The sequence below is a fragment of the Pelodiscus sinensis genome, chromosome 1 (genome assembly GCF_049634645.1).
Source record: "Pelodiscus sinensis isolate JC-2024 chromosome 1, ASM4963464v1, whole genome shotgun sequence".
Classification (NCBI taxonomy): domain Eukaryota; kingdom Metazoa; phylum Chordata; order Testudines; family Trionychidae; genus Pelodiscus; species Pelodiscus sinensis.
The window spans coordinates 208,737,839-208,764,286 of NC_134711.1; the positions used below are offsets into that span (position 1 = coordinate 208,737,839).

Genomic DNA, 26,448 nt, shown 5'->3' on the forward strand with positions numbered 1-26,448 from the left:
AAATAAGAGTATGCTGTTGCTAACAATAATGTCTCATGTTCACATGCCAGAAAAATAAAGTGGAAGGAACGTGTGAATGGATCAGCGTGTAAATTACAAAAGAACAAAAAAGAAAGGTTCCATTACTTAAACTAAATCCAAGTCACAGTTTGTGACTGACTGTGTGTGAGGTTATGGGGTAAAGGATGCAATGAGCTTTCATCTCTTCATATTCCTACACAGAGGCCAGGCACAATGCGGCTATGGAATGCAGGTGGTGTGTGTGGATAACAGCACTAACCTCCCCAAACGCAGTAGAGTGAGGTCTGTGGTTGTGTAAGGCAAATGAAGCCTTTCCCAGTGTGGTGGAAATGAAGTAACAGTAGCATATATACCTTGTTAGCCTCTGGGAAATTCTGGCTCATTAAACTAAAATTCTTCTGGGAACACGATGGTGCTGTGCACCCTCTCCTATATGAAGAGTGACTTTAAATTGCAATCTAGTCCTATGCATATGTTATTTCAATATTGCTCTATTTGCTACCCTTTTAAAAAGGAATTAATTCAAACAAATCTTTGAAATTTTTCTTTTGAGTTATAAGTTGTCTTGTATGATGACTTTTTTATATGTTTAATTATTATTTGATATAGAATTTTCTACTTTAAAAAATAGTCTTGAATGAAAATATCTGAGTGTTGTTGGGGGTTTTGTTTTTTTGCCTACATAGTCGTCCCTTTCAAGTCCTGATTTCTTTGACTCACCAAGCCCTGAAGAGGAAAAGGAAGAACACGTGTCCATTATACACAAAGCAACTGAAGTGTCAAAGAAAACAAAGACTGTTACAATATCACAAGTAAGTTAATTGGGATGGTTTGATTACGCTGCATTTTCTAGTTTATTGTCATATACATGCATTCTTTTCTTTTATTTATTTCATGGTACCCATCATCTCAGTAACTGGGCAACTCAGGGTACTTACAGTGAAATGCAACCTCTTCCACTGCAGATACAGTTTATTGTGGCAAAATCCTTATACCAGCTCAATGATCAGAATAAGGTGTACTAGCAACACTTTTTTTATGGTATTATTGCATCTATTCTAGGGCTTTTGCTATTATAAAAATGTTGCAAAAATCATATCCTGAAGCAGTATTACTGAATCACAAACTTTTCTAATGTCTATTATGAATTCTGTTTGAACTTAGAAAAATTACTGAACCTCTCTGTACTTTATTTCCCTTTCTATATACTCATTAGGGGTTTTATACTGCTTACCTCTGTAACATTTACTCCTGGAAGAATTGAACATTCTTTGCACAATATTTTTGTAAAATTGTACATATTTTATTTGTCAAACAACAACAAGATAATCATTCCTATTTCAGTTATTTTGGTAATTTATTTCAAAATCCCTATCAAAAAGTATGTCAGCAATGCACACAATAAAAATGATTCTCCCAGAAGTTCAGCGTTAAAGAAACCCTGTGACAACCCAGTTCCAGTCTGAGGTTGGGGGGAGGGGTCAGACACCCACGCTCCCCCTCCCCATACAGCCCAGTCACTTGTACCCACTTTTCTGAAACCTCCTTCCTCCCGACACCTGCACCCTCCTCCCAGGCCTTTTCTTTCCTCTGGCTTCTTTACTGTTCCACCACAATGTTGTTGCCTTTCTTCTGTGGTTGCCAGAGTGGGGCATCCTGTGCCTTTTCCCATCCCTGCAAGATGAGGATCAAGCCAGGCAGCCAAAGCATCAGCCTCTATCCCTCCAGGGCTGAGCTCTCACCTCACTGTCAGGTGGGCTCTCTTAGGGTACGTCTAGATTACATGCCTCTGGCGACAGAGGCATGTAGATTAGGCTACCTGGCATAGGAAAATGAAGCAGCTATTTAAATAATCTCCACTTCATTTAAATTTAAATGGCTGCCGCGCTGAGCCGATCAGCTGTTTGTCAGCTCAGCGCGGTAGTCTGGACGCTCCGCGGTCGACATCAAAGGCATTTGTCGACCTCCCAGTTAAACCTCATCCCAGGAGGCATACCTGGGAGGTTGACAAATGCCTTTGATGTCAACCGCGGAGCGTCCAGACTACCGCAGTGAGCTGACAAACAGCTGATCGGCTCAGCGTGGCAGCCATTTAAATTTAAATGAAGCGGCGATTATTTAAATAGCCGCTTCATTTTCCTATGCCTGGTAGCCTAATCTACATGCCTCTGTCGCCAGAGGCATGTAGTCTAGACGTACCCCTAGTGGCGGCCAGAAGCTCTGCAGCCCCAAGTCTTCAGGAGAAATATGGAATTCTGCACAATTTGTGCAGTACACAGAGGTGCAGAATTCTCTAAGTATAGTATTTTCTTTAAGGAAAAATCTTTACAATGTATTATTTATTATTATTAAATATTGATCCTTAGTCAAGGTTTCATCCACCCAAATGACCCAATTATCTGCATCAGCTATGGTTCCCCAGTCAGTCAAAAGCCCAGCCAAAAAGGTAAGTCTTGCACCATGTCAAACTCCAGCAATTGCTGACTCATTAGGAACATATTCAAGAGGTTATGAATCCCTATTAGGAATATCTTGTGGACAGGCAGAACTCAAGAACAAAAGCCATCAAAAAGCTAGAATTAAATCTAAAAGGAAGAGAGAATGAGATCATTGAGTTCTAAGCCATTTCATATTTTACTGGAAGGTGAACAGTTGTTGCTATAAAACATGTCATATTAATAATATATCATCACAGTAATTTAGAGAAAATTGAACCATGTTGTTAATAAATACAGACACCTGTATCTCCTGCTCTAAACTAGCTTATTGCTATAGCTAAACATTACAAGAGAGTAGCCATCACAGAGAATTATAGTCAAGGTTTTAAGCACCAGCTTTCATTGAACTTTAAAAAAAGTGTTATATTCTGTTTACTGAATCCTAAATGTATGAAGCACACTTATAGAAAGAAAAACATAGTCTGGTGGATAATATATTGGACCAGGAATATGGGTTTTAATCCCTGCGCTACCAAAATCTTTTGAGACACCTTGTGCAAGTCACTTTCTGCCTATGTTTCTCTTTCCTCTTCCACTCTGTCTTATCTGCCAAGGGGTTGCGTGTACACATTTTTGCACCACTTTCACTGAATCAATTTAGAAACAAATATAAATTTACTGGAATAAGCTGTATATAGGTGAATAAGCACTTTTTTGACACACTTCATCCTTCTCACAAGTTTATACTACTCTAACTATCAATATAAAATCACACCCTATCTTAAGTAAATTGGTATACAAATTGTGTGTAGCTCAAGCCTTACACTGTACATTTTTCGGGGTCAAGAAATTTTACTATGTTTGTACAGTACCTTGCACAATGGGCTCTCTAGGCACTATCTTCACACACGCAAATATAGATTCGATATTTTAGAAAATACCTTTGTCATGGTGTTACTAAAAGAATACTTTCTGTATTGTTCCCTCTGCTCTGGGCAGCATTTTAATCAGTCTATTTCCAGAATAGTGCCAACATCATCATTGATATTTTGGCATGACAAGTTTTAGTCTAACTTGAAGTCAGACACTTCAGTGATGTGGGCCCATATAAGTATCTCTATATAGGTGGACTAAGACAATGAAACTTCCAAGACCCAGAATTCTTGTATGGAAATGTGGAGATGTAGACATGAGCAGAGACTCGGTTTAAAGGTTACTCAATCTTTTAAAGTCGTTGAATATATTCTATTTCTCACTGATAGATGATTACTTCCTACAGTATGTTATATATGTATTCTGATGGAGAATAGTCTGGGATATTTGAGGAGTATATTGCTCTAAGTAACAGTATGGATACAGTAACATTTATTTTTCTTTAAACATGTTTCATGAATCTTTCAGACAGAATCTTTCATTTACTAGTTGAAAATCAGAACTGATTTGATATTGCAAGAAATCTTACTTGGTTTCTCTGCATGGCACAAATTCCATTCTCATAGAAAAAGGCCAGCTTGGCCAACTGTATTCTGACTTATAATAAAGTGTGAAACAATGTGCATCAGTCACTTAATTTTGTTGGAGAATTGCTTGTGTTTTCTGAATAAAAATGTAAATTTTCTGTTTTTCTCATTCTTATGCCTGTCTTATTGGTGACCTAGACTTTGTTTTCCTGGTCAGTTGTAACAATACTGATGGAAAACATCTCTGTGATGGACTGAGGGTCTCTGGCAGGCTCCAATTTTGATATTGTGGCTGTTCAGAAAGACAGATTTGAGTGACAGTGGCATATCATATCTGATATGCAATATTCAAGCATCTGGTTCTAACCAATCCCATCAGTATGACTATAGCGCAGTTAAATATAGGTAATATGGAGAGATGTCTCCATTTCAGGAAACCAAAGCTTTTTATCACTGGCAACTGAATGTTCATTGTTTTTGTTAACAGGTGTCTGATAATAAAACATCGTTGCCTCCAAAGCCAGGGGGTTTGACTAGTGGGAGTAATGTACAAGCATCATTATCTTCCTCATCTTCACCTGCACTTCATTCAGTTTCTGTGGGAACAACAGGCCATAGGTCAAATTCCCCATCTTTGTTCAGTACTGAAGGAAAGCCAAAGACTGAGCACTCAAGCCAGGGTCTGGCAGCCTTGGAGGAGCTGAGAACACAAGTGAAGGAGCTAAGAACTATCGTTGAAACAATGAAAGATCAGCAAAAGTAAGCATTAGAAACTAGCTTCCATTCTAAGTATTTTACTGTGCTTTGTACTAATGTTTCCCATATAATACATGTGTTTGTGTGTGAAATTCTTTGATCATTTTGTCACAAAAATGGATTTCATAAAGAACAAGTAGATGTTGAGAGAAATGTTAAAGCACTGAAATGGTTATTCAGATAGTTTGTTACAGCGTCTCTCTTACCAAGAGAAGTTGGTTCAATAAAAGATTTTCTCACCTAGTTTCTAAGATTTATTTTGTTCAGATCACAGGCCTGGCTCAGAGCACAGGCCTGGCACAAAGCAGGCACAAAACTTTCTCATCTAAATAATCTCACACTGCCTTCCAGAGGTCAGAAACGATTCCTTGTCCCTTTATCACAGCCCCTGGACAACAGACCATTATTTGGTGACCTACACTTAGGAAAGATCTATGTTATGATGAAGTTTAAATAGTGCAGTGTTAAACAGCTTTAAAACAGTTTACACATGTGATAGTTTCTTACCAATTCCTGTAACCTGCCAATGGACTGATCCAAATTTTCTATCATCATATACAAAAAATTTAATTGGGAACTGAGTCAGTAATGATGTTCCTGCCCGGAGCAAGTTTTTGTGGCCAAAGAACTAAACCTGTAAACACAGAACTTTTATTATAATGGGAACCCTTATTCCTTAAGCATTCATTGGCTTCTTTGTTATCCATAAACAGTGCTATTTATGTCAGTTGAACAAAAATGTTCATCTGCCACACAGCTGTTTTCCAAAAGCATAAATGAAGTCAGTCCTGTTTATTACATGTTTTAAATTAAATAATGCAAAAGGTTTTTAGGATATACATGCTTTGCTAGATCATTATTCAGAAAATACAACAACTGGTCGGTGTGTGGGGGGTGGGAAATGGTTCAGAGGTAATTAACATTTATTTTAATATGAACCTTTTTAATTTTTCCATTTTTTTAATAGAAAAGAGATTAAACAGTTGTTGTCTGAATTAGATGAAGAGAAAAAAATCCGTCTACGATTACAGGTATTTGAATCTTATATGTCTGGAGCAAACTTAACACGAATGTTGGCAAGTCAAATTTAGCCTCAAACTTAGGGCAAGCTAGCTCTTCTAACACTTAAAATAAATACATTCTGTTAATGTAAAAAAGAATTCAAAGATATGTATATGAACAAACGTATATTCCCCTTGCAGAGTTTGCAGTGTAGCTGCTGTTGCATTGTGTTAGTTTTCATATATTCATGCAATATCTCGAATCTGAATAGTCTGTTTTTATTGACTAAGTGGAGTGAAATAGGAAAAAATAGATAGTTTAGCAGTGAAAAGTGAAATCTGTTTTTAAATGTTTTAACTTTAATCATCTAAATGGATATTCATAAAGGAATGAAGGAATTTATTTTTAAATGTGACTTATAATCTGCGAATTACTTTTTATTTAAGAATTGGTCTTACTTTATTTGAAAAGTTAATTTCAGCTAACCAAATTAGGCTCTTTCTCTTGCACACAATTCTACTAGTTCTAAAAAAGTGTCAAGATTAATAAAAAAAAATATTTAAGAATCCAGGTCCTGCTTCTTTAACATTCAGTACTGAGTCATCCTATTAATTTAGTCATTTAAGGAGTGAAGGTAGCAGAACAGAGCCATTATTTGGACCATCAAATATACTACATCAAATATAATGTAACTTTCAAACTACTTTTCATTATTTATAGATATAAAGCAAGTTGATCAATGTCATCATTTTGATATTTTTGCTTTTACTTTGAGACCTTTGTTTACTCTGTATTTGTTATACTGGTGATAGAAAATCAAAACTTAATTTCAATGGGCTGTTCTTACTTAGTAACATACTGTTCAACACTTGTAAGCATGGCAGAACTGGGACCTTCTGAATATTTTTTTCTGCATAGGGAAATTTGTCAGATACCATAGTTTTTAATCGTTAATAGTCAATTTAACTAAGGTTAATCAGTTTTCTATAGAAATTATTGGATTGGCCTAGCAGTTAATACCATTTAGAGTTCTGGATTCCAGTTCTCCAGGATATAACTAAGTTTGTCTAAATACAGAGCTGATCTGAAATAACTAAAAGTGTGATTTTTTTTTTAAAAAAAATTATAATGTGTGTGGACATTCATATATCAGTTTAACGTAGCTTATATTGGTTGAGCTTGAGAGCTAAACTGATATGAGTTTTAAATAGCTATGAGAGTCCACTCGCACACACAAGTTGCATTGATTTAACTAAACCAGTCTAAATTAAACCAGATTAGGCTTAATCTTAACATGGGACTTAACCATATTAGGTTAGGTTCATTTTCTAAACAATGAATTCATACCACCCCACCCGTTCCAGTGAGTGTAAAGGCTGTTAGTCAGTTTCGGTACTCTTTCTTTTCACAAGGAAGGAGTAATGGTAAACCTTACATGGTTGACTTTATGGTAGTGCAGACACAGTGTTAGGCTTGGAGTGATATAAAGGTTCAGTCTCCACGCGATGGAGAAGAATCTGAGGTAGTCAGTTCATGACATGTTCCAGTAACTATCTCTGCCTGGCTCTGGAAGAAGGGAGCCATTTCCAGTTCCTTTAGCAAGAATGAGAGTCATCTGAATGTGTGAGGCATTTGCTGATGGGAATAACAAGGGGATAACAGGGAAACCTTTACTTTCAAGCACCCTGAGATAAGATGCTATGTTCAACTGAATTTACTGCTGGCACAATGCTTGAATTTGATAAGACACACTAATAAACCTTCTAATCAGATTTTTCTTTGCAGATGGAAGTTAACGACATAAAGAAAGCCCTTCAATCAAAATGAACGCTTGATAGGTGGAATGTTACGTTATTCATCCTGACTGAGACTCAAATTTATGCCCCAGCCAAAATAACTTTGTGCCAAATGATTTAAGAATTGCCTCAATATCCCTTTGTTTGAAGGAATCAGCACAAGAGTTTTTGATAGCACAGCACAAATTCCAATGAAGACGAAAATATTCCATGGGATGCAGTCGCTGTATGGCACTGGTTGTGACTGAAATTGATCTTATTGTGCTAAAGTCTCTACTTACAAGATCACAAATGAAATGAAAACTCAGGCAGTTTAGTCCATAGTGGTACTATTTTGATGATATTTTTCCATAAATAAAATGTATTACAGATTATTCGTTTACAAGCTTTATGATTTTGACTTTTTTTTAATTGTCTTTTGTCACAGATTCCTAAAATATTTGTACTGCATATAGCCAGGAATGAATGTTGCTGTTTGGGGGGTAGGGGATTATTTTGCTTCAGGTAGAACAGCCTATTTTTTGTGTTATGTTTTAAATTCTATTACATATGCAATTTTGTGTCCAAAAATAATCTACAAGATAAATTTAAGTTTGTGTAGAATGGCATATTTAAAAGAAAAAGATAGAAAATCTTGTCTTTAAATGATTTGTGCCTTCTTATTGCCACCCACTGATTAGAGCTGGTTGCAAACCAGATCTCAATAATGTAGCTGCCATGATGACACCCCATCACTTAAGTCCGCTAGAGGTCACTCTTTTAACAAATAGCTGCTCAGTCAATGTAGCCAGTTGTGTGGTAAGGAAGGATAAGGTTGGGAGCAGCTTTGGCTTACCAGCTGTGGCTTTTTAGCTTTCCTCTTTAGTAGGACTTTCATTCAGCTAGAAAATTCATCTCTGTTTGATTTTCATTAGAAAAGTTAAACACCTGCCTCCGATCCCATTATTGCACACTTTGAGTGAACACAATATGCATTACTAAAGCAAAAATAAATAAAATTCACTAAAAATCATCAGTTAGAAGGTTGTATTATTTCATGCACGAGGTTCTTTTTGTTGTGTGATGTTGTTGAAGTTTGATATTTATGTGATGTCATTTGCCACATTCTGTTGTAAGCTTTTTAATATAGATGAAATAGAAGGATTTCTTTATAATACATTTTAGCAACTGTTCTTCCTTTCCTGGTTTTATGGAAATCATGTTTACTTCATCTGTGTATGAGGGAGAGGGTGTTTATAATGAAACATTTCAGCCTTTGAAAGTATCCTGTTTCTTTCCTGTTATTAGAATCTTAAAACAAAGTATTATAAGACTGTTCTGGCTTCATATTTAAATGGTAGCAGGTTTCATTTAGCCTGTGAGAGTGGTTTTAATATGTTTCTCTAATGCCCACTATTGTTTATTGAGTTAACTGAACCAGCTAACTATGGGTATTTTTGCCCAGCTTGTGGAATGAGTGATTGATAATGTTAGTATTAGGGAGCAATAAAACCTCACAAAGGATCTATTTATTCATCATATCAAGTGTTATTAATTGATATCACCCTGAAGTTCCTACTCATATTTACTATTCTTCCTGCTAAGGGTGAATGAGTCTTATTTCACAATCTGTCAGAGCCATTCATAAACTCTGAAAGGGTCCTCATTTAGTTATATGGGGAATTCTTTTATGTCTGTTTAAACACACACAAACATCCCAGTACACACGTGTTACCTGAAGGATTCTCACCCGAGTGTTCTGCATGGCATTACAGAACTTTACCCTTGGATTGATTTCCTTTGCTTTATGCTTTGTATGGAATGAAGGTGACTGAGATTATTTACCATCTTTGATTTAAATTATGGTGTTTTCTTAGTTGTAACTGGAACAAAAGCACTAATTGTGTATTTTGTCACAGAGATGTTTTTTATTTAATGTTTTTAAACAACTGCATTGTGATTTTTTAAAAATAAAATGTATAGTCCCATCCTGGTTTTCCAGCAACAAAGATTACTAGTTTATTAATTTTTGTATCATTTATGAGGCTAACAACAAGTTTGGGAAAGTAGGAGGACATAGGATGTATCCCATAAGATTCTGCTGGGGTTCTGACTGTCTGTATTTGAAACTATTATACATAATTAACCAGTTTCATAATGCAGTAGATTCCTAACTTTACCCCTGGGGAAAAGAGCTATGGGATTAGTGATAAATTATTGTTTCCTGGACTGGACCTTGAATTGTAAGAGGCAACTCTAAAATGTTGCTTTTGTAAAAACCTGTCTGAACTCAGTATGGACTTGCCTGAAATTAGATATCATCTATATTTTTCTTCTGTTAAGAAATTAACTTATTTTATAAGACTGTACTTAAGAGTCCAACATATCATACTTTGCAAAAGAAGATTAAATGAGATTTTATTAAAATATTTTGTTCAAAACTTAATTGTTCAGGGAAGACGATTTCTGGGAAAAACAAGTTGTTCTTTCTGCATTTCATGATTAATAGAAAAATTTTACAAAGAACATGAAATCCCCCTTTAAAAATGAATGATTCATAAAGACCTGTGGATATTAACTGCTGCTTATAGAAAGGATCATTTTTATATTCAAAGAAATAAAAAAAATGTTTGGGAGCTGCGAAGTCATAATGATAAAATGTGTTTGAAGAGTTATTTAAAATTAATTTCCATTAACCTGCACACACAAATAAGCATTCTGGGTGCAAACGTGAAGTTTTGTGATTTAATTTCTTTCATGTGAAAATTGCTGTTAAGCGTCACTTTTATGCCTTGGAGTTATTAATAGTTCAATTGCTTTTTCTTTCTATAATCACTTGTATTTGGGCCACCATATTACGTATAATTTTATTCATTGATGTTTTGCCTATGTTGTGTATGGTAATGCTTTATATAATTGAGTGAAAGAAATTATGTATACCTCAGGTGGCAAATCCATAATAAAATAGAGCCCCACAATTTACATATTATTTTAGCAAATGCATTTTGTTAAATATGTTTTATTCATTTTGTATTTATGCAACTGGTAGGAAATATGAAAAATCCTTCAAAATTATGCTTTTATAAAATCACCAATGATAGGGCCTAGTCTCTGCTAGATGTCTTATATTTTTTGTTAGCATTGATAGAAGAATAAATGTTGAATAAAAATGGAACCCATAAAATAAAAAAAAAAATTCAAAGCAGGGATTAAACTCTAGTAGAGGAATTTCACTTTTTTGGTCAGCCTTTTTATTCATGTTCCACTTATAAATGAGTTATAAAACAACTGTTAGTTGCTTATAGACCTTAGAGATGTCAATGTGTAGACGATGACACAATTAACCGATATGACTGGCTTTATTGGTTAATCCTGTTGATTTACATGCATTCCCCACTCCCGCCTCACCTTACTGCCTCTGCATCAGAAGCAGCAAGTGCCGGTGAGCACCAGATCTACTTGACAGTTCCCCCCATCCCCGCTCTGCCTCTGAGAGGCAGCACCATGGAGTTTGAAGGGGGCAGGTGGGAGCCAATACACATGGGGAGCTGGCTTTTAAGCCAGCTCTCTGTGCATGCTGGCTCCATGGACCCACCTGCCCCCTTCTTGCTGCCTCCAACAGAGGCGGTGGGGAGGCAGAATCCAGTGCTGGTGGGAGCTGACTTAAAAACCAGCTCCCCCCAGCACTGGCTCCACAGAGTCACCTCCCAACTTCCCCCATGCTGCTGCCTCTATATGAGGCAGCAGCATAGGGAGTCAGGGGAGGCAGCCCCTGTCTACAGCCATCCTGTGCTGTTCCCTCTGTATCCGAGGCATCAGTGCAGAGTGGCAAACGGAAGCTGGTCTGCATGGGAGCTGGTTTTTAAACCACCTCCCTTTGCAGACTAGCTCCTGCTTGCCACCCCACACTGCTGCCTCTGATAGAGAGGCAGCAGTGCAGCGTGGCAGGGGGCTCCCTGGCTGTGGGGCTGGGAATGCACTGGCTGACGGTCTCACCCCTGGGGACTATCAAATAGTCGCGTAACCAATAATGTTTTGTGCAATTACACAATTATTCGGTTACACATGTAACATTTCCATAGATGTGCTTGAAACGATCTGTAATGCATGCTACTGAGATCTGTAACATGCTTGTAACATCTAAACATTATAAATGATTTATGAATGTAATCTAAATATAAAGCATAAGCCACCTTTCTATATATATCAGGGCTTATTTGCTTTATAAGCATCTACTATTTGTTTTGATTCTGCAGATGTGTCGCACTATGTTTGGGACATGGGTGGTGTTGCCAACCCCCCCCCCGCCCCCCTGCAGAAACCAGGAGATTATTTTTGGGAGGAGTGGGGAGAGAGGAAGCAGCAAGTAGCATTCTCACAGGAGGGAACAAAGTGCAGCAAGAGAAAGGCAGTTCTGTTCCTTTCCCTTCTCCCACTCTATCCCTGCAACACCGGCCCGGTTGTGTGTAGGGAGTTGAAGGGAATAACCCATGGAGAAAGCAACATAGGTGGGGAGAGGGAGAAATGTGGTGGAGGGTTTGAGAGCTAGCAGTGCTGCAGTTACCACACTGAAGATAAGGAGATTCAAAAATCAAGACAGTCAAAACCACAGTATAATCAACAAGAAATCATTTCATGATTTTTTGGGGAGTGAGGTGTCAAGCACTTTGAGGTTAGCGGTACACAATGGGAACTGTCATCTATTATTGTTCAGCAAGAAGAGGAAACCAGGCCACTTAAGAGATTGTTTTGAATTCCATGAAGTGCATGGAATCACCATATTCATTTTTAGTTACTGGTAGCTAAAGATACTAATGAGAAATCTGTTTCTGCTTGGGAGCAGTGGCATGACTCATGAACTGAACAAGTCTGAGCATTGGAGACTTAACTTTATAAGCCACTGCATTTTCATACATTTCCTTCCTGCAATCAGTCCCCTTCACCTTTCCACACACCTGTCATCTCTCTCTCTCCCTCTCTCTTCAGGGGTTTGAATGTAAGCTGCTGCTTGAGAAGGCATCCTCTGAAAGCAAGGGGATTCCAACACCCTCCACTCAGAAAAGAAGACAAGAAAGCATAAGGTACATTTCCTTTCCATTGCCTCGGGTAGCTGCAATGCCACTTTACTGACGTCTGACTGACTGGGCCTGAGTGCACACAAACCTTACTGATTAGTGCTATGTAAAGCCATAAATCAGCAACAGGCCCATATCCACACAGATTCTGAAAGGGAAGATCTCTGCAATAAGTGGGTAAATATGAAATACTGGTGTCTTGCATGCCCATGAATTGTGTGTCTGTGGAGGAGAGTCCCTTAAGCATACGCTTTTCTAAAGTGAGAAAATGTCTGTCTTTGCAGCACAGTAGTTACAAGATCACAAGAGTGACGACAGGGCTCTGGGAGTACGGGTGAAGGAGACTGGAGCGCAGGTGGTGTTCTCTTCAGTCCTTCCTGTCAAAGGTAGGGGCCCAGGCAGAGACAGGTGCATTCTACAGGTGAATGCCTGGCTGCAAAGATGATATCTCCAGGAAGGTTTTGGCTTCCTTGACCACGGGACGCTGTTCCAAGAAAGACTGCTAAGTAGGGATGGGATCCACTTCTCGAGGAAGGGGAAGAGCATATTTGAGGACAGACTGGCTAATCTAGTGAGGAGGATTTTAAACAAAGTTCGATGGGGAAAATGACCAAAGCCCGGGCTATAGCACAGACTATAATAGCTGAGATAAAGGAGGGACAAGACAGAACTGGGGGACAAAATCAAATCAGTATCTTAGATGCCTGTATATAAATGCAAGAAGTATGGTAAATAAGCAGGAAGAACCTGAAGTGCTAGTAAATAAATACAACTATGAGTCAGTATCACAGAGACTTGGTGGGATAATACACATGAATAGAATATTGGTATAGAAGGGTACAGCTTGCTCAGGATGGATAGGCAGGGGAAAAAGAGAGGAGCTGTTGCCTTATATATTAATGTAACCCTTCCGCTGGGTAGGCCCAGCAACAACCAGGGCTGGGTTCAATATCTAGGGGTCCCTCTCACACAGAACTGGCTCGAGCCCCCACCCAGTAGCCTGGGAAATTCACACACCCCTGTGCGCCTCTGAGAGGCAAAGCTTCCCTACTTGCAAGCACAGAGTCTAAATGTAGAAAAGAAACTTTTAATGAAGAAGAGAAGTCGTATGGTATTAACTTGGGAAAATACCACAAACAGAGTTTGTAGCCCCCTCCCCCATGAGTAACTGTCCCAGCTCAAAAGGACTGAACAATGTCTTTTGCCTCTCAGGCTCACCAGTTCCAACAAGGTACGGGTTCCATTCATTTACCCAAACTTTCTCCGTACCCCACGTCAAACGTCCCACTTACAGCTCTGTCTAGTCAGTGCAGACCCTGACACATCATCCTGATAACTCCACTCCTTGAGCCTGAGGCTATGCCACCTTTGTGCTGCTCCTGCTGGTCATTCCCGCCAGCCACTCCACTGGCTGCAATGGGTCTGGCTCCTGGCCAAACCAGTGATTTCAACTCTTGAGCCACCACCTAGGCTGGCCAAAGATTCCAGTTTCCACATGGAGTCTGCTTTAGGTCTGTCTTTAAAACCAGGGGGAAAGGGGCAGGTTGAGCCAGTCTTACAGCTCACATCTGGCAGGCATGAAGCAGGCTGACTCAAGTCCTTCCCCCCCCCCCCAACTCAGTTCACTCAACTCTGGCAGGGGGGAGGTTTGTTCCTCTGAGACCTCTTACAATGATGGTGTTTCTCCTGCAAGCACTGGTGTCATATTTTACAGTTCCCACATTTAAGGGTAGCATTATTTATGACCCCCCACAACAGCCCCAAATTATTTACAATACACCACATTCCATTCCAACACTGATCCTCTTATCAGCCCTGGCTGAATTGGATTTACATAGCCACACCTCGTATTCCCTCCCGCTCCTGACATGAGCTGTATTTACATGTTAACAGTTAATCTTGCAGAGCTAAACAATTGGAGTGAGCACCCCCACCCCCAGGGCAGCTCTCTCCTTTTAGCTGGCTGCTAGCAAGCAGTAATTCAGCCCCGGCTTACATCAAAAATGTATACACTTGAACTGAGGTTGAGATGGACATAGGGGACAGGCTTGTTGAGAGTCTAAGGGTGATGTCATGCTGGGGGTCTACTACAGACCACCTTCTTAGGCAGAAGAGGTGGATGAGGCTTTTTTTTAAACAACTAACAAAAGCATCCAAAGAGCAGGATTTCCTGGTGATGGGGGACTTCAACTATCCAGACATATTTCAGGAAACTAACACAGCATGGCACAGATTATTCAGCAAATTCTTGGAGACAATTTGTTATTTCAGAAGGTTGAGAGAGCTACTGAGGGAAAGCTGTTCTAGATTTGATTTTAACAAATAGGAACTGGTTGAAAATTTGACAATAGAAGGCAGCTTGGATGAAAGTGATCGTGAAATAGAGTTTATGATTCTAAGGAATGGAAGAAAAAAGAACAGCAAAATAGAGACAATGGATTTCAGGAAGGCAGATTTTAGTAAACTCAGAGAGCTGGTAGGTGAGGTCCCATGGAAAGCAAGACTAAGGAAAAAAACTGAAGAGAGTTGGCCATTTTTCAAAGGGACATTATTAAGGGCACAAAAGCAAACTATTCCACTGCTTAGGAAAGACAAAGTATGGCAAGATATCACCTTGGCTTAAGGAGTCAGATGAAAGTGAAAACTAAGAGTACGTCTACATTAGCTCAAACTAGGGATGCAAATGTAGGCGACCAAAATTGCTAATGAAGCGGGGATTTAAATATCCTATGCTTCATTAGCATAATCTCGCCTGTGCGCTATTCCGATCGCCAGCTGATTCAAACCAGGAAGTGCATTTCGGGACGCGTTAGTTCGAATCAAGCCCCTTGGTTGGAACTAACGTTACTCCTCATTTTTTGGAGTGCATGGTTGTGGGGCTGCCCAGCAAGGCTGGGACACCCAGTGGGTGACTGCCTGGCAGGGCTGGGAGTCACAGTAGCGGTGGTGACGGTCCAGTGATGTTGGGAGCCACTGCCGCAGCAGCAACCTGGTTGGGCCTGGAGCAGCAGCATGAAGGTGCCAAGAGCTGCCAGCTTCACTCTTAGCTAAAAAGGTTAACTGTGACTAAGTGCTTAACAATTAATTTTGACAACAAGGGGGAAGGAACAGAAGCCAGAATAGAGAAAGAACAAGTAAAAGAACAAAGATTTATTGCAGTCGACAAGACCAGATTAAATTCACCCTACCATATGTAAGGAACTAGCTGAAGCAATCTCAGAACCATTAGTGATTACCTTCAGGAACTTGCAGATGATGAGTGAGATCTCAGAGGTCTGGAGAAGGACATAGTACCTATCTTTAAAAATGGGAAAGAGGACCCAGAAATTATAGACCATTCAGTCTAACTTCAATACCTGAAATTGTTACTATAACAAATTATTGAACAATCAATTTGTAAGCACTTAAGAGGATAATAGGGTAATAATGAATAGGAAATATGAGTTTGTCAAGAAAAATTAAGCACAACCAACATAATTTCCTCCTTTAAGAGAACAGGTCCAGTGGCTGCAGGAAAACATTTTAATAAGCTTTTTGACACAGTCCCACATGACATTCTCTTAGACACACTAGTCTTCCAGGGGTCAGTGCAGAGTCCAATACTATTCAATATTTTTATTAATGACATGGATAACAGAGTGGAGAGTGTGGTTCTACATTTGTGGATGACACCTAGTTGGAAGGGGATGCAAGCACTTTGAAGGACAAAAATAGAATTCAAAATGGCCATGATGAATTGGAGAATTAATCTGAAATAAACAGGATGAAATTAATAAAGGCAAGTACAAAGTGTGGCACTTCAAGAAAAATCAAATGCATAACCACAGAATGGGGAATAACTAGCCAGACAGTAGTAATGCAGAATATGACCTAAGTTTATACTGGACCACAAATTGAATATGAGCCAACAACGTTATGCAGCTGCAGGCAAGGAGAATATAAGAATGGGGTTTATTATCAACAGTGCGGTATGTAAGACACAGAATATAAGCATCCTCAGCTGGAGTACTATGTCCAGTTTGGGGCACCACACTTTTTAAGAAAGATGTGGACAAACTAGGGAGAGAAGAGCTACACAAATGATAAAAGGTTTAGAAAACTTTTTATTTGTGAGGCAAGGTTTAAAAAAACGCCACTACCATCGTGGGTATGTTTAGTCTTGAGCAAAGGGACCTGGTGACAGTCTTCAAATATGTTAACAGCTGTTATAAAGAGGATAACAATCAATTATTCTCCATTTTCACTGAATGTGGGACAAGAATTATCTTAATCTGCAGCAAGGGAGATTTAGGTTAGATAGGTTAGAACTTTCTAACTTATAAGGATAGTTAAGCACTGGAATAGGTATCTAAGGAATCCCTGTCACTGGAGGTTTTTTACAAACAAGGTTGGACAACAATCTGTGAAGTCTACGTATACTTGGTCCTGCCTTAGTACAGGGGGCAGGACTAGATCATCTCTTGAGGTCTTTTCCAGTCCTATATAATAAATATCTACTAGAAGACTTACCTGGTGTTGTCTGGGTCCTTCAGGGCAAGGGGCTGGTAGTGTGGGCGGCGCAGAAGTCAGGGCAGGGGCAGGAGGGCATTTCTTCCTCTTCCCCAAGCTGGGGGCTCTCCCTTCTCCCCTGGCGTGGGGGTGGGCTCTCTCTCCTCTCCTGGCCTGGAGGGAGCTCTCCCTCCTCCCCAGCTTCTCCCAGGATGCAGGGGCCAGCAAGGGCCCCACTTAGCTGATCTGCTGGCAGGCAAGATGGTGGAACCCAATCCTGCTGGCCACTCCCTTGGTGGTATGGCTGCCCCCCTCTCATATTGCATCCCTCAGAACAGCATACCCTCCCTTTGCATGTTATGGAAAACAGTCCTTTTCCTGGGACTTCCAGTGGTCTTTGCACAACTAAACTCTTACCTTGCTTTAAGTTAGAAGGGGAAGTTGCCTACCAAATTCGGTGGCTCTAGCTCTTACCATTTAGGAGGAGTTCTTGAGTAAATGGACTCACAGACAAACATTCTGTGTGTGTGTGTGTGTGTGTATATATATATAAATAATATAACAGTGTCCATAGTAGGGGGTTGCATCAACTTAATCTGTTTACAGCCAAATTAGTAAAATAGCTACAAAAACTATATGCATTTACAAGCTGTTGGGGTTAGTAAAGATAAAATGCTTAAACAGTCCTTCAGCAGATGGTCCTTGGACTTCCTTTCCCATCTACAGTAAGATTACTCTTGAATCAAAGACAGTTGTACACACAAGTTCAGTCGTGTTGGAGAGCTAAATATCACTTAAGATAAGTTATATGAATTGTTAACAAAATGACAAAGCTAGGAAGCAATGCAAACAGCTTGACAAAACAGTTCTGAAATATCTAATGAGACGTAACTTTCTCTTTACATTTTCAAATACAGTAAGGCCCATTTTTAAAATTATAATCGAATTAGTTTCTAAAATAACTGTTGACATGACAATTAAGTATTATTCTAACATATTGTCTTGATAAAAATAAAAAATCAATTCATGAGCCTATAATTAAAGCAAAATCTTCTGTTGTGTTTCTTGCATTTCTTCTTGCTGTAAGTAAAGCATAAAGAGTAATGGTTTTATGGAAAATCAAGATTAGTGTGTAGGTCAAGTGTTCTACAAATGTGTGTCAGCCATCTTAATATGATCTGTACTAAATAAGTTATCTGGCTTTCAATCATTTAGAACAGTGGTCTCCAACCATTTTACACCCAAGATCACTTTTTAAATGACAGACCAAGCCAAGATCTACTGCCCCGCCCCTTCCTTGAAGCTCCACCCCTTCCTTGAAGCCCCGCCCCCTCTATTCTCCTCCTCTCCATCACTTGCTATCCCCAATCCTTATACTGCTGCTTTTTTCTTTTTTTTTTAAATTCTTTTGTAGGAAGAGGTTTTTCCAACATTTGGCCTGTCTAGACGGGACCAAATGTCAGGAAAAAAAAACCCTTTTTTTGGAAGCCCCCTTATTCCTTGTGGAGAGAGGAATATAGGGGTGACTGAAAGATCATGTTTGCTCTTCCACTAAAAAAGCGGAAGAACAAATGCAACCCTGGATGCAGAAGAGTTTTTCTGGGATATCTCCAGAATCCTGAAAAACTCCTGCAGTTTAGCTGGACCCTTGCTGTGTTGAGACAGGATGTGTAGTCTCTGGGGTGGGAATGAGGGATTTGGGTGTGGGAAGGGGTGAGAGGTGCAAGCTCTGGGAGGAAATCTGGATGCAGGAGGAGGAGGAGAAGAGGACACTGGCTCGGGGAGAAGGCTCCAGGCCAGGCAGTATTGGGGTACTAAGCAAGCCACAGGCTTGCGGATGTGAGGGTGCAGGAATTTGGGTTGGGGTATGTGAGGGGCTCACGGCAGGAGGTTCCAGTGTTTGACAGGCTCAGATCTAGGGTCTGGGGAAGGGGGAATGCAGGAGTGGTTGTGACCAGATGGGGGCTTGGCCCCAATTGGGGGTTTGTTGGCCAGGCTTCATTTTTAAATAAAATACTATGTTAAACACAAAGAGTTTCTGCATTGTATTTATTTATGAGAATGGCAGGGAACCTGCCTTGAGTCAGGGGTCACTGACCCATAGAAAAGTCATCTGAGAGCAGGGGACACAGTACTGGGGAGGGATGCTGGTGGGTTCTGGGGCAGGGAACAGGGTGCCAGCGGGGGCAGGGGAGAGGGGGCAGGGTGCCAGAAGGACAGGTTTCTGCAGCAGGGGGGGCAGGGTGCTGGGGGGACAGGTTTCTGCAGAGGGGAGCAGGGGGACAGGTTTCTGTAGTGGGGAAGACGGGGGGATAGGTTTCTGCAGTAGGGGACAGGGTGCCAGAGGGAACTGGTTTCTGCAGAGGGGAGGCAGAGTGCTGGGGGGCAGGTTTCTGCAGCAGGGCGGGGGGGGCAAGGGAGAGGGAACGGGGGCAGGAGGGCAGGGGACAGGTTTAGGGCAGGGAAGAGGGAACAAGGTTGGGGGCAGAGAGTTCCCTACACCAGCCATGGAGGGAAGCCTCCATTACGCACTCCCTCTGGGCTGAGCGCAGGGCAGCCGGGCTGGAGCAAAGAGAAGCGGCTGCCCGGCCAGCTGGCCACGGCGCTCAGCCAGGGTGCCCCACACTCCACGTGGGCAGGCACAGAGGAGAAGCCGCCCGATCAGCTGGAGCGCGGGGCAGCCTCTTTCAGCTGAAAGCCACAGCCAGCTGGCCCAGGAGTTTCAGCCCTCCCTACCTCCCAGCTCCCACCATTCCGCGCAGCTACTCACCTGTGTTGTTGCTCGGTGAGTAGCTGCTACTCAAATGAGGAAATCAAATTTAAATGTACTGTGCAGGCGCGCAGTTCAGAGAGGGCTCAAGAGCGACTCTTAGAGCCCCTGAGATCGACCGGTAGATCGCGATCTACCGGTTGGTGGCCACGGATTTAGAAAAAAAACAAACTGAGAATGAATTTAAGGTGGACACTGTAGTTTTAAGAGATTCTATATTATAACAATGGTAACATTTCTAAAGGGCTGTTTCTTTCAGGTGAAAACTTGTGGTTCTCAGGAATGGCTAGGAATGGGCTGAAAATGATTGACAGGATGATGATTACCTGTTTCTGTTCACTCCCAACCTTGCATATTGTGGGGTGCATCTGGGATTGGCCATTGTTGGAAAACAGGATACGGGGCTAGATGGACCTTAGCTCTGACCCACCCAGTATGGATATTCTTTGTTAACTTTAGAGAGCAATAAATTAACAGTAAAAAATGACTGGAGTCCATCAGTTAAGGCTGGTGAATTAGCTGAAAGAAGGTTGAAAGGAGTAAAGGAACATCTGTCATGCCCACCTCCACCAGATCCAAGATCTTTACTACTAGCTTACAGAATGGGGGAAAAAGGTGGGAAGCTGAGTCTTTTTGAGCTCTTCAAAGAAAAGTTGGTAGCAAGATACAATATACTGAGGTTCCCCAGCACCTTGATGAGCAATCCAATGTAACACACCTGAATGTTTAAAGTTAGAAAGTGTCAGGACCCAGCATAGGAGTGTCTGAGTTCTGCAATTACACAGCTACGCCCCTGGAAAAACTAGTTTTGAGGGATGGGAAGAGTAGGCTTGCTGGATTGACCTTAAAATTCCTAAGAGAAAGTGGAAAAATAGGCCAGTCAGCTGTCCTCTTGTGACAGGATAGTACAGTAAAACTCCATTAGTCCGGCATCCAATGCTCTGGGACTCCTGATGGTCCGGCACCATCAGGAACCTGGAAGTGCTGGGGCAGCCACACAGGCTTCCCCCATTCAGCTGCTGCTGAAACTGACCAGCAGCTGAATCAGGGAAGCCGGGAGCAGAGCAGCTGGGGTGCTGCTGGGTTGGTCCCGCAGCGCCGTTCTTTGGCGCTGCGGGACCAACCCGGCAGCACTCCAGCAGCTCTGCCCCAGGCATCCCCAAGAGCAGCTGGGGTGCTGCTGGGTTGGTCCCGCAGCCCCGAGGGGCAGCGCTACGGGACCAACTGGGCAGTACCCCAGCTGCTCTGTCCCAGGCGTCCCCAACAGCAGCTGGAGTGCTGCTGGGTTGGTGCTGTAGCACCGCCCCTCGGCGCTGCGGGACCAACCCGGCAGCACCCCAGCTGCTCTATTGCAGGCATCCCCCATTCAGCTGCTGCTGAAACTGACCAGCAGCGGCTGAATCAGGAACGCCTAGGGCAGAGCTGGACTATCGTAAGGGCTATGAGGGGTCTGGGGTGGCATCCCCTCCCACCCCACTCCAGACCCCTCATATTCCCCCCTTCTGATAGTCGGCATATCTGATAATCCGGCACCCGCTGGGTCCTAAAGGTGCCGGATTATCGGAAGTTTACTGTACTGTCTCTGTGAGGGAGTCTAGAGTTCTTGGGTTTTTTCTCCTTTTCAGATTCAGCTAGCTATCCTATTTTGGGTTGTCCCATATTGTGGGGTGCATGAGAGTGGGATAGAAATGTAGTGTCAAAGGTCATACCATCATCTTTTTTTCTTCATCAGCAGCTGTCCATGTATCTTTCTCTCCTTACCAGAAAACCAGGAGAAAAAACATCCAAATACACAAGCTTTTGTGAAAATCACTGCAGAGTAGCCCAACAGCAATCCTAAAAGGAAGAGCTAAATTAACTAAACTCTTTTGGAGGACAGATGTAGCAGGTTAATAAATGAGACCCTGAGGGACAGGAAACACTTTGTAAAAATCTAGAAATCTCAGGAAATTTATCCAACAAGTTGTAATTGCATCCCAACACTCCCAGGATATGCCTACTATATATGCATAAAATCTTTTACCACAATTTCTCCAACATTTATCCCCATTCAACCTGAGTGATATGAGGTACCACTGAAACAGTATAAAGACATTTTCTTTTTTTCTGTGCTACAGACGAACATCCCAGTTCCCTGGGCTAACTTGTCTATCCAGGTCCTTTTCCCAGAGATAGATATTTGTTACGAAAATTGCCTGCAACGATTGATATAAATTAGCTGGTTTCAGGCCAGAAACTGGCCAACGGGATTGTCCTTGGGTGAGGTGGTTCCTGAAACTTCCCCCTCCCCTCCAGTTTTAAAACAGAAATGGAACCCTGCAGCCGTGTGCAAGCAGGGGAGCCTGCCTGGTGCTCCCTGCTGCCTCCACGGGCTGGATTCGGTGGCTTGGCGGGCCGCATTTTGCCCAGGCCTGGTGTTAGGACTCCTGCAGTCTTCTATGGTTGCCTTGATTGACAATGTCTAAACTAAGGTCAACTTTACTTCTGAATGTGTCCAGACAGGGATTTAAGATGCCATATCGGGTATGGGGCAATGGCGTCCTTGCTGGAAGAGTTGGCAACCCTTGTAATGTAATGTGTATGCAGTAACCTCACACTTTGAGTCACCCCATATAGACATGCCCTTAATAGGGGAAAAGAATAAGGGAAACAGGGAGGCCTCTGTTAATTCATTGAGTTTAAAATGCAGTAAGTGGTTTCCCATGACAGCCACACAAATGGGGCTGCAGGCATGCAGACATACCTGAGATGGTGAAGCAGTGTTAGCCACATAATATCAGTCGTAAAACTGAAGAATAATGGTTTATATAACATGAGTCTGCATTATAGTCTGTGCCTTTAGTGTTAAGAAAATGTGTACTTTTAACATAGGACAGATAATATGCATTAGCTATCCCCATTGGGAAGCAGACTAGAGACAAAAGCTCTATTTCTCAAAAGGCAACTGATTCAAAGGAGTGCCTCATCATAAAATATCCTTGCTGTTGGTAGTACTGAAAAAGAAACTTGTCAGAATGAGGAACATCAGTAAAAAGTGTCATAAAAAAGTAGCATACGTATAAGGCTATTAAAATATGCAACCGAAGGATCAACAATGCAGTAGAAAAAAGTCCATATTTATATAAGCAACAAAAGAAGTAATAGAAATGTGAATTGTTCACTTCAGGGTTTGTAGGATGGGGACTTACAGAACTAAGATTTCAATAGGAGGGATACTGTCAAATGTATAAAGTGGTTATGTCAAAAGACTGAGGGGGAAAAAAAAGCAGAAGCAAAAACCAAGTATATTTATTTTTGTCATGACCTGTGTCTGTAAATCTCATGATTTTTGAACCCCTGGGTACAACATATCTTGCGCAGGGGTGTACACCTATATTTAGTTAAATTTACAGTGGAAATGTATCTTTCAGAAGGATTTCATATACAGAGGCAGTATGTTTTTTGGGCCAGATTTTTAAAGGTATTAGGTAACTAGTGGGATTTTTGAAAGTTTTGGGGTGCTTTCACCCTTAACGAAAACTGACCTGTAGTGGACTTAGGAACCAAGTTCTCTGTGTAAGTGGCAACATGTGGAATTATACTATGTTGGATAGAGGCAACCCGCCCTCCCCTCCCAAAAAAACCCCACCCTACTTTACAAAGGCAATCCTCAGTCCTAGATCAAAGGAAACTGGAGAAGTTTCGATACCAAACCAAGAAACCAGACAGCCTTGAAGTCATTGGATCCCAAAAAATAAATTTGTGTATTTAAAAAATGAAAAAGGGCCCAATTAAAAACAAATGTTGCAATAAAAACAGGAAGCGCTACACTGCGAAGGCTGCGCGGTCCTGCTGACGTTATTCCAACGATCAGTATTTCCAGGGCTTACTTGCTATTAAAATGCCAGCTAAACAGGCCAGTGCCGCCCATTTGCTCAAGGGGAAGGAAGGGCAATGATGAAGCGCTCCCACACACATAAATAACCTCCCGAAAGATAACCCGCTGGAAGGCGAGAAGGCGCCTGCCCGGGAAGAGAAAGGCAGAGGCCGGGCCAGGCCGTGGGAACAGCCGCTCGGACAAATCGGGGAATCGCGCTGAGCGCTCTGCAGCCCCGACCCGAGCGCGGAGCCTTGTAACCCCTCGGATCGTGTCTGACCACGGCGGGGAGGGGACCCCAAGCTCCTTGAGCATCGCGGCACGTGCTGAGGGGGACGCACCCGGCCTTGGCCCGCAGCACGAGACTAGAGCAGGCCCCCTTGCCCAGGGAGGGGGGCGGCAAAAAGCCCCTCCGCCCCCACCCGCACTGTGTCACCGCCACTGCTGAGTCTTGTGCCCCCTGCCTGCCTGGCAGCGCCCGGGCCCTGCTCCCCACCGCAGCTCCTCCTCCCTGGCAGTGCCCTGAGCCCCGCCCCGCCCCAGCTGGTTGACCCTCCCGCTTGGTCTTAGCGTGCAGACTCCGCCCGGGGAGGCAGCGGCAGGGCGGGCAGCGATTGCAATAGGCGGCGTCGAGCCGGCCGGTGCCGAGAGGTCGGGGCGCTCCCCTTGGGCAGCCGCCACCGCAGCTCCAGCTTGGCGGCGCCCCGGCCCCTCCGCGTGGAGCGGCGAAGTTTCCCAACTCTGGTCCCGCCGCTGGGCTCGGGCTGAGCCTCCCCCCCCCCCCCCGGCCCCGCACCTGCCTGGGAGCTCGCGCCCCCCTCCGCCTCCCGGGCCCCGAGACGCGCGCGCTGCCCGGGCCCGGCAGGAGGCAGCGCCCCCATGTAGCGCGGGGCAGCTGGCGGGCCGCATGGAGCACGGCGGGGGCGCCGCGGCGGAGCAGCCGCCCCTCAGCGGGGAAGCGGAGCAGCAGCCTGGGGCCGAGGCGGCGGCGGCGGAGGCGGGGGAAGGCGGCGCCCCTGCCCCGCGCCAGCGCTCCCTGCGGGCCGTGTATGTGCTGAACGACAGCCCGAAAGCCGGGGCGGGGGCGCGCAGCCCGGAGGCCGGGGCGCTGCAGTGCCTGGTGCGAGCCTGCGAGGCCCAGGGCGCCCAGCTCACCACGGTCAACTTCGGGGAGCTGGACTTCGGGGAGACGGAGGTGCTGGACGCCTTCTACGACGCAGGTGAGCGGGGCGGAGAGCAGCGCCCGCTTGCCCCTCAGTGCCTGGCGCGGGGCGCTGGGGCGGCGGCTGCAGAGTGACGCCGAGGTGCAGGGGAGGCGCTAACAGCGTCGGGCGGGGGGAGCCTTGTTCAGGGCCCCCGGACTAACTGCCCTGACTTAGTTCCGCAACCTGAAAACCCTGCCCGACCCGGCACATACTCAGGCGCTGCTCGGAAGAGCCTGTCTCCGTTAACAGGAATGGTCTTACTCAAAACGATCAGGACAGCAGCCCCGTGGAGGGTGTCTCCAGCCCAGCGAGGGGCGACCATAGTGTGAGTGGCCCTCCTTCATCTCCCGGGGTGGCAAGACTGTCCTAACCAAGACAGTGCCCTGGAATAGGGTAGTTTTGCTGATTTGCACTCCCCTCTCTAGGAATTGCAGTGGAAGCTGATTGAAACTTAGCAGCACGTGGACTGGATGCAGAAGGAGGGGATGGCTCTCACAGTCAATGTTGTGTGCAGTCAGCACACCCCTCGCTTCATATGCTCCTGCTTGTCACTTTAGGAATGCCCGTAGGAAAAATAACTACGCAAATAGAAACCAGCAGAATCTGGCAACCCTGTACATGGGCAACAGGAAACAAAATTTCTGGTGGGTCCCCGAGAAACCTGATGGACTTCAGGTTACTCACCAGGCCCTAGCCTCTGACTGCCAAAAGCGGGGACTAGATGACAGGGTGTGGATCTGTTCTGTTGTTTCTTCTGAAGCACCTGGCACTATCCATTGTTGGAAGAGAGGATACTGGCTTAGGTGGACCTTTGGTTTGACCCGGATGGCTGCTATTAAGAAAATAAATCAGATGCTTCCCCCTTTGGGTCCCCATGCAATTACTTAGTTTTCTTAGAGGCCTAGTATCTCCCTCTCCTCTGATATTGAGAACGAGGGTGTTTTGGCTTTGGGGTTTCAAGTCAGACTTTGCTCCGCTTAGTCTTCATCTTGCTGGCTTACTGGAGGCTGTATGGGCAGTAGAAGGTAATGGTCCCCTTGCATCCCTTGAAATGAGAAGAGGCAGGAACTGTGAGCCTGCCTTAGGGATATATGAAAACATGAGAATCTATGGTGAGCTGGCTAAAGAGCATGAAAAAAGAGGCGGGATGGAAAGAGGAGGATTTGGGGGACTGTTGGAGGGGAGTGGAGTGAGCATGATAATAGTTTGCTTTATCTGGAGGGGACTGAGTGTTAAAGGTATTCTGGGGCAAAGATAAGAATGGAAGAAAGTGGCTCCCTGTACCGTTGAGCTCTTTTATTTCTTCTATAATAGGCGACTTTAGACCTTTTTATTGTGTAAATCTTTCAGAGATTGTCACATGGACAGCTCCCTTCTGATAATCTTGCAGACCTTCCCTCTCTCCATAACTCAAGCCACCCACACCTTTCATGATCCCTAATATCCTTGTGGCAGCTATTGCTTCCCTGGCAAAAGGATGTTAGAACTATTTTTAAAATGTGCCTGTAATTGCCTTTTAATGAGATTTAATAACTGGAAAGAGTAGCTCAAAATATGACTAACTAGCTCTCTGCAGAGTATAACAGATGCTCCACGAACCAC

The 26,448-nt window shown here is 43.2% G+C and overlaps 2 protein-coding genes and 1 long non-coding RNA gene across 12 annotated transcripts in view; 2 read left to right on the top strand and 1 right to left on the bottom strand.

Annotated features, from left to right (window-relative positions):
* Window positions 1–16,593, top strand: part of SH3KBP1 (SH3 domain containing kinase binding protein 1) — a 328,394-nt gene extending 311,801 nt beyond the window's left edge. For 6 of the 8 annotated variants that reach the window (XM_075913595.1, XM_075913614.1, XM_075913630.1 and 3 more), the window contains 4 exons: window positions 708–833; window positions 4,407–4,678; window positions 5,643–5,706; window positions 7,463–8,976. In XM_075913595.1, the coding sequence (XP_075769710.1) occupies window positions 708–833; window positions 4,407–4,678; window positions 5,643–5,706; window positions 7,463–7,504 (504 nt within the window). In that variant the 3' untranslated portion in view covers window positions 7,505–8,976. Of the gene's footprint in view, window positions 1–707; window positions 834–4,406; window positions 4,679–5,642; window positions 5,707–7,462 lie in introns of all 8 variants that reach the window. The other 2 variants (XM_075913646.1, XM_075913587.1) reach the window with 1 other exon arrangement.
* LOC142823146 (uncharacterized) lies at window positions 13,204–25,254 on the bottom strand. The gene is made up of 3 exons (XR_012898459.1): window positions 25,108–25,254; window positions 21,495–21,621; window positions 13,204–18,095 (listed from the first exon to the last, which is right to left on the bottom strand). It is a non-coding gene; the product is annotated as an uncharacterized LOC142823146 (long non-coding RNA).
* Window positions 23,520–26,448, top strand: part of MAP3K15 (mitogen-activated protein kinase kinase kinase 15) — a 158,495-nt gene continuing 155,566 nt past the window's right edge. Inside the window, exon 1 of one of the 3 annotated variants that reach the window (XM_075913494.1) lies at window positions 23,520–24,861. In XM_075913494.1, the coding sequence (XP_075769609.1) occupies window positions 24,549–24,861 (313 nt within the window). In that variant the 5' untranslated portion in view covers window positions 23,520–24,548. The remainder of the gene's footprint in view (window positions 24,862–26,448) is intronic. The other 2 variants (XM_075913486.1, XM_075913503.1) reach the window with 2 other exon arrangements.